This window comes from Mchenga conophoros, linkage group LG4 (genome assembly GCF_057382185.1).
Source record: "Mchenga conophoros isolate Kocher_MC1m ecotype Shallow Benthic linkage group LG4, M_conophoros_male_GT1.1, whole genome shotgun sequence".
NCBI lineage: Eukaryota > Metazoa > Chordata > Actinopteri > Cichliformes > Cichlidae > Mchenga > Mchenga conophoros.
Window position 1 is genome coordinate 27,474,139 of NC_140529.1, and position 8,174 is coordinate 27,482,312.

General features: G+C 37.9%; 1 protein-coding gene across 1 annotated transcript; it reads left to right on the top strand.

Moving 5' to 3' along the window:
- The first annotated feature begins 5,583 nt into the window (after positions 1-5,583).
- LOC146576272 (RING finger protein 222) lies at positions 5,584-7,574 on the top strand. Its single transcript, XM_085272655.1, has one exon. The coding sequence runs from the start codon at positions 5,697-5,699 to the stop codon at positions 6,315-6,317; it is 621 nt and encodes a 206-aa protein (XP_085128781.1). The 5' UTR covers positions 5,584-5,696; the 3' UTR covers positions 6,318-7,574.
- Positions 7,575-8,174: the final 600 nt, after the last annotated feature.

The window sequence follows — 8,174 nt, forward strand, 5'->3', positions numbered from 1 at the left end:
TCTGCTGATTTGTTTTTAATGTGGCACTTTTTTGTGTGTGTGTGTGTGTGTGTGTGTGTGTGTGTGTGTGTGTGTGTGTGTGTGTGTGTGTGTGTGTACAGGAGAAAGGTGATGGCAGGAGCTTCTTTTTTTTTAAATGCATTTTGAATCAACTTTTTTTGTTTTACAAGAAGTGTATTTCATACATTGGAATAAATGTATTCTTTTCTATACTTTATAAGTATGAAACTCTAAAGATTTTAAGTTCATGCACATTATGTGTGATGGACCGAGCAGTGAAGGAAACTTAGGCACAGGTTAAAGTCCAAAAAAATGTTTTTTTATTTAACCCAAAAAACATAATTGGTTAAATCATGCAAAAAGAATCAAAATCTTGGGCCCATAAAAGAGGTCAAAATAACAGAACTCTACTCAAAGTTGACAGATTTGACAGATCCAGATTCCTTTTATAGTTTGCAGTGAAATTTGTTAAACCGTTGCTTAATGGGACAGAAGTACAAGTCACTAACACATTGTAGATAAGTTTATTGCTGGACAACACAGCTAGCAGTCTCACACACTCTTTAGATTTTTGAAGTTTTGTGTGTAATGGTTTAGCCTCTCACACCTTACCCTTTTCTCCCCAGCATCACAACAGTATGACTCCCAAAGTACGACTCAGTAAACAAACAAGGACTCTGAAGTCAGAACAGAAAGATACAGTTGGAAGATGAATGACTGCGTTTTTATTATGCTCAGCCTGAAGCGTATTTCCCCACTTTCACAATGCTAAGGTGTCAAATCCACAATCCCCAACAGATGGTTTGTCACACGCTGGGTTCAAACACTCAAAAAGCAACACAACAGCAGGTTCAAGAAGGGCAAGTCACCCTTTATTTGCACAGCCTCACACACTAAAGATTTTTAAAGTTGTGGTGTACAATGGCATAGCCACAGACGTGACTTCTACTTTTGATAAAGACCACTCCACCTGCATATTTCTTAAGAAATGAAGCGTCTTTATTAAGCTCTTATTTATAAATGTCTACACAATAAGAGACATCGTGTGCTCTGTGACATTATGGTCTTCTACTTCTGCTTCCATTGGTTTGCATTTTAAACTCCCAACCTTTCAGGTTGTTATGAATGGCTTATATTTCTAACATTTTGTGATGTAAAAGTGAACCATGCGGCTATTTTATTTTCTGTATGATGGGATGACTTAAGACACGAGTTATTTAAACAGTTCTAAATGACAGCGTGATGGCCATAGTACTTTATGCGGGTCAAATATGTTAAGGATAATGTTTCTCAATGTAACATTGCAAAGAACTTTTGGATAGGATACATTTTGTAAATAGTTACCTCAGAACCTGTACTGTCAGATCTATGTATTGTTACGATTCGGTGTTGTCAGTGTTTTGTTTTAGGCATGACTGTTATGTTTCCTGTTTTACTTTGAAGGTCTGTTGTATCTCAGTGTGTTCAGTTCACCTTTTTTTGTCTCGTCAGGTCTGATTTGCCCCAGCTGTGTTTCCCTCCTGTGGTCCATTCCCTGATTGCTCCCTCTATGTATTTAAGCCTTGTGTTTCAGTTTGTGAGGGTTGCGATCTTCCCCCCCGGTTGTAAATAGTTTGGGGTTTTGATGTAAATAAATGTCTTATTTTGCTTTGATGTAAGTAGTTGTCGATACTTTCGTTTTGGGATTTTTTTGTGGAGACCCGTAGTAGTTTTTTTTGTTTTGTTTTTTTTTTCCTTATTTTTATTTTTCCTGTGTTGCACGCCGGTTGCCTAGGCCGGGGTGTAACAGTATGTAAGGTTAAACTTTCCACAGTACATCCACTTAAGTAAGTAACCAAACACATAAAGTCACCCTTACCAATAATGTTGGTAAGGGTGACTGTTCCTTGAAAAAAGTAACACAAACAGACAACTGACTCATCAATGATAAGTAGAGCCACCCGAGGCTGAGACTCAAGCAGAAGAAAATTAAAAGTTGTTTTGTTTTTTTTATGGCTCGAAAGATTGAAGAAAAATATGTTTAATAATTCAACAAGAGTCGCACCTTCAACACATGTACATTCAAATTTTGGAACAGGCTCAACATTGCTGTTGTTCAATAGTTTTTATCCACTCTCAAAAGTCATTTTATGGCTTTAATATTTCCAGCTGATAAGGAGACTTATGGCATTTCAAATGTGCGTCCAAATGCTTTAAACATCCGCTTTGTCTGTAATGACAGTATCAAACTGCAGAGCATTGTTTTTACTAAAATTCAGCATTTTCTGATGAAAATATGGCTGCTTTTTTTCCACTGTAACACCCCCCTCAGTGCCATTTTTTAGGGTGATATTCTTGGAGATTCATTTTTTTTATATTTATGCTTTTGGAGTGAGGGTATCTAATACGCACGTTGTCACTGTGTTTTGTACTACCAGCTTTGAGGTCTCTGCTTTTACTTTGAGAAGTCTGGTTTTATTTTGTCTCGTGAGTGTGTGTTTTTCAAAGGAGATCTTCATCAGTTTGATTTTGTTACCACAAACTTTGTGTAAAGTTCACAACAGAGGTAAAGAGATTTAAACACACCAGTTTAAGGAGGCATGCAGGGGTTGGACCAGCTGCACATGACAGGTGAAGAAGAGAGTGTCGGGGGAGATGTGCAACAGCAGCAGAGGGAACATTTTACAAGATGATAAATGGCAGCTTTAGATGATTACGGATTTTGTTGACAAGATTAAAAGACATGTCCATCAGAGTTCGGCAACATTTCAGTTTGATTAAATTAAAGTTTTTTTTAAACTACACAGGGTTTATTTTCTCCTTTGATAGTAATCATATTGAACATGTCAGTGATAGGAATGGGTACCAGTACCACTTCTGACATAAACGGTAGTAACCAGACCGAAAAGCAGCGCACATTTCGGTGCTTTTTTTTCCTGAGCTGTGATACACTTTAGATTCTAGCCAATCATTTTACGTTTCCGAGGATAGCAGGCGGGGCCAGGTACGTACGTTCTTTTAGAGCAGAGCTACAGATTAAAAATGACCAAGGCAAAGCGGTCAAAAGTCTGGCTGTACTTCACAGCAAAATATGCAAACTCAGCAGCCTGCAACAAGTGATTTAAGCTGATACTGTGATACTGTCAAAGGAGGTAACACCTCAAATCTGATGAAACACCTGGCGATGCATAGCGTTTTTTTTAAAAGCCGAGAAATGCGCCGTATTTGATAGCTTGCTGTGAGACCTCACACCGAGCGCATCTACTGCGGGTGGGTTGCCTGTTATCGGACCCGGAGTTAGCAACATCCCCCAAAAACACGAAGAGGAGAGGCCTGGCCCCTAGCCCTGCCAGTGTAGCAGAAATGATGACGGATGATGATGGCAGCAGCAGCCATTCTTCTCTGCATGAGTAGCTTAATGTTGTTCGTGTGTAATTTACGTTGAGTAGGCTAACCACGTTATTACATTAATGCATGTAAGGTGAACTAGCAAACATCATCATAGCTACATGTGGCTGTCTTCTTGTTTGATGGCAGATACTCCCTTCACCCTGGCCAAAAAGGCCAAGAAAAAGTGGGAAACAGTTAAACATGAGAGGTTTTTGGACAAAGTTTGTGTTTTTTCCATTGTTTAAGCACTGCTTCCAGCCAAGAGTGATGCCATAAATCCCCTATAGCTGCAGAAAAGGCTAACATTGTTATCTTTTTACAAAAAAACAGCTGAACATGAGAGGTTTTTGGACCAATTTTGTGTTCTCCATTCTTTAAGCACCGGTTTAAGCACCGTTTAAGCACCGGCACCGTTTCAAAAGTACCGGTTTGGCACCGGTATCGGATAAAACCTAAACGATACCCATCCCTAGTCAGTGATGGAAACAAGAATATAAAGAAAAATGCTAAACGTGTGTCTAATTAAACTGTTCCTGTGAACCTTAGAGCTTATATTATATTTTTACATGTTGTAGTGCCATTTGTGGGAGCATTCCAAGTTGCTATCAATACAACCATTATAGCCCAAATTTTAATAATATGTATGCATTAAGTGCATAGTAATTACATAAATTGCAAAAAAGTGCAATAAGCTAAAAAAAAAAAAAAGAAAAAAAAGAAAATCGCTTTTGATTTTTTAACATATATTTCTAGTTAGAGAAATTTAAGAGGCTTATGCCTCAAAACTGTAAATACAAAAAAGTTGCACAAAATAGTTTCCCACCACAGGAAATTTATTTTGAATATCTTCATAGTTTTTTTTTTGAAATACACCAATTTTTATATACATTTTTATATACATTATTGCAGGCAAACCAGCATGTGAAATGGATGTAACAATTCCAGACTGGGCACCAACACTGCACACGGGCCTCTAAAAACATACTAAATTTCTATCATTGTACACTAATCCGCACATAACTTCGATATGAATCACACACCTGTCATTGGAATATTGGTGTACATTTACCTTATGTGTATGCACCTTGAGAGCAAACTGCTGCTGAAGCTTAACCATCACCTCACCGAGTGAAGAAAGGGCACATTTTTGCTAAATATGCAGAAAAAAATGCACACTTATACAATTTATGGTAAACTGAGCTGCCTTGTATGTACATATGTTGAAGATGCCTCGTTCTGTTTTCTCTGAAGCTGCTGTGCCATTTGGAGCAAAAATGAATCTAAAGTTTACAGCATATCTTGTCACTGGAAATTGTTTGCACTGTTTATATATTACTTACTGTAGGTATTGGTGAAAAAAGCCTGTTTGAAAAATGTTGTGAAAATCTGAAATCTTGAAATTAGAATTGTTGTGCCTTATTTTGTGGATCTTTTTACATATATTCCTTTTGAAAATACTAAAATTTGTATATTTATTTTGTTTGTCTGATAGCATTTATTTATAAAATAAATCGGACATTTCAAACAGTTACTCGCTACTTGAGTAGTCTTTTCACCAAGTACTTTTTTACTCTTACTCGAGTAACTTTTTTGACGACTACTTTTCACTTTTACTTGGGTAATAATATTTTAAAGTAATGCTACTCTTACTTGAGTACAATTTTTGGATACTCGACCCACCTCTGGTCATAGCCCCTCTAGGAGTTCGGAGTTAAGAGGTCAAGAGTTAATGTTTCCATTTTAACACCTCCAGATTTGACATAGAAACACTAATTTTTAACACTCGGTTTTAACTACTATCATTTTACACCTCAGAGTTACATTAAAAGAATGTGACTCTACTTAGAGTAAAATTAACTCTACTTTTGCAAGAAGACTACTAACACCAATACATTTAACACTTTTGAATTTGCTGTGTACTAATTTTGTTAACCAGTAACTTTCCTTGCATAGTTTTTGCAAACAACCTGACAAAAACAACATGATAATCAAATAAAAACGATTGCGCAAAAACTATGATGAAATATCTTGATGCTTTTATCATTGAACAATGAAAATGAAAAAAAATATTCTTGAGAGAATAGATCCAGTCAGAGCTAATTAAGTTTTGGAGAAAGGCAGGACAAGTTTGAAAGTAAGACCTACCCAGGAGGTAAGACCATTCAAGGATTACTGCCACCCTGTGCCACACGTTTATGCACGCCTCTGCTCCACCCACAGTTAAAAGTAAGAGAGTTGTATCGAAGAGAAAGAACTTGGAGCTTTCCCTCAACGGGTAAACAAAGTCTATCTTTTCATGCTCTCTGTATTAAGTTCACACTGGAAGTATGGCACTCTATAAGGACGAAAGCCAGGACGACGGACCAGAATGCCCGGTATGTTACGAGTATCTTTCTGGGACCGAACGAACTTTGAGCTGCGGACATGTTTTCTGCCACGATTGTCTCGTCAAAACGCTGGTGACCATCAACAGCGATGGAAATATCAGAAACACGATCGTTTGCTCGATCTGCCGACATCTTACATTCATCGAAAAACAAAATGAAGCGCTGAACTCACTCGAAGCCGATAATGATCCGAAAGAGCGGCAGACCCTGAAGGTGCCTCTCCCTTTGCCGGTGGGACAGCAGCAGAGCGCACGGCGCGCCTCAGGAGACAGTTTACGGAGTGAAGTTTACTGTATCACTCGCTGCTTTAGAGGCTTTTCTCAGCGAGCTCGCCGACAGAAGCGGATCAGCCCCTGCCAAAAGGGATCCCAGATATTCATCATAAGCGCCCAAGGGCGACCCATGACTGAAGGAGATGCGCCCGGTGTTGTAATATCTGTGGCTCGCCCCCAGCGCAGGCGTAGGATTTGCACGACAACGGGATGGTTGTTCTGCCTGCTGTCTTTGTTTGTTTTACTCGCAGTGACAGCTTCGGTTTTTCCCTGGATTGTACTGATGTAGCCCAGCGATCCGCATCCCTCGGTCAAAGAATTGAGTAATTTACTGACATTTAAAGAAAGACACGCGATTGGCTGTATTCAGTGTCCAGAATTACTGAAAATGGAGTGATGTGCTTTAGTTGGAGTGAGGATTTTTAAGATGTTATCAGTTTCCTTCCTTGATTCTTTGGAAAAGTTTATACACGTGACTTGGCCTTTACTGAGAATCGCCAAGCAAGTGTTTATCTTAGGAAGCCTCAAACAGTAAAACCTTTTGTTCTGCAATCTTGTCTGACGTGTTCAACCTGCTGGAGAACCACATATCACAGCCCATAGATAGTAAATCCAATAAAAGTGGACACAGTAACGTAATTGAACTGTTAAAAAGGTGAAGAAAACAATCACTTTGCTGTTAGAGCTGCTAACTTTAGTTGTGTTACCCTGTTTGTTGTTCAACACCCTGTTTCCAAGCAGGAGCAAATACCTTTGTGCGCAAAGCCAAACTGCACATTCAACCCCGATCTCAGGATTGTTTAGTTTGTCTGCATTTGCCCAAAAAAGAAAGTCAAAATGGTACATTTAATATGAACTTGACCTTGGTTTATTTATTTTTGCAGACAAAATGAGATGATAGAACTTAAAAAACACACATACTTGCAAATGATATATTAAAAATATACACTAAGTTTAACATTAAACGTTTGAGCAAACTGTTAAAACACTTGTATATGGCAGTGCAGGTGGAGCCTCATGACAAATGCAAAGACTCATTTTGACAGTGTGCTGTGCAGTTATCACCACCATACTGGGAAACCCGTACACTCCTAGTTTCTGTCAGTCTCTGGGTTGGCTGTCTTGCTGAGCCAGTCCTACAAGTTGCAACCTGCAGAGGGTTCTTCCTTTCAGATATATTTGTCTCCATAATGGTAATATTAAAAAGTATTAGTTTATCTTTTAGATAATATACCCTGTTACTGGATTCCATATTGATAGATGGCCCCACATTGAGAATACATTTGTGATGATACAAGAGCACAAGAGAAATAGCCTCGAATTATTGACAGCAAAAAGTGAACATGTTCATACTGTGTGTGTTTTTAGACATAGAATATTTACATAAATTAAACCATTTGAGAGGAGAACTGTCTATATATGTCTTTTTCTCTTTAATTATCAAAGATTATCAAAGTGAAACTGCAGCATCTGTTATATGATTATTGTAGAAACATCTTTGAATGTTCTGAGCTACAATATTGGCTAATGACACAAGTAAACATGCAATCAGTCTAACAACACAGGCTGATAACTATATTTATTTACATTACGTATGGCTAGGAAATTTTTTTTATGTATTTTTCTCTCTGCTTTTACTGCAAGGGGTCGAAGGTCATTGAACCTGAAGCACTTGATACAAACTTAAGAAAGAAAATCATTAAATCTTAAGTCAGTCCAGTCAATCATCAAACGGATACAACACAGTTACTTCTCAGTGCGACTAACAAAATGCACAATATAAAGCACTGCCATTCTCAGACCTTTCAGATGTAAATTGAACATATTAGCTCGTCAGGAAAAACATTATGGGGCTTTCTTTCCTCCTCAGTAACAGATGGAGGTACAAACATTTTAATTGAAATAGGATTCTACATGCTTTGCTGGTATGAAGTGGGTATATTAGAGAGAAACAATGTACACTGTACTCAAGTATTGAAAAGCTTTGATACCTTATTTTGAGATATGTACATTTTGCTGTGTGAATGTAGCTAAGCCACAGATCAGTATATAAACTAGATCCAGCTGCAATATATACTGAATATGCTGTCCATCATAAAATATATTATCTCAAGTGCTTAAGGTATTTATCTTATGTCAGATATAT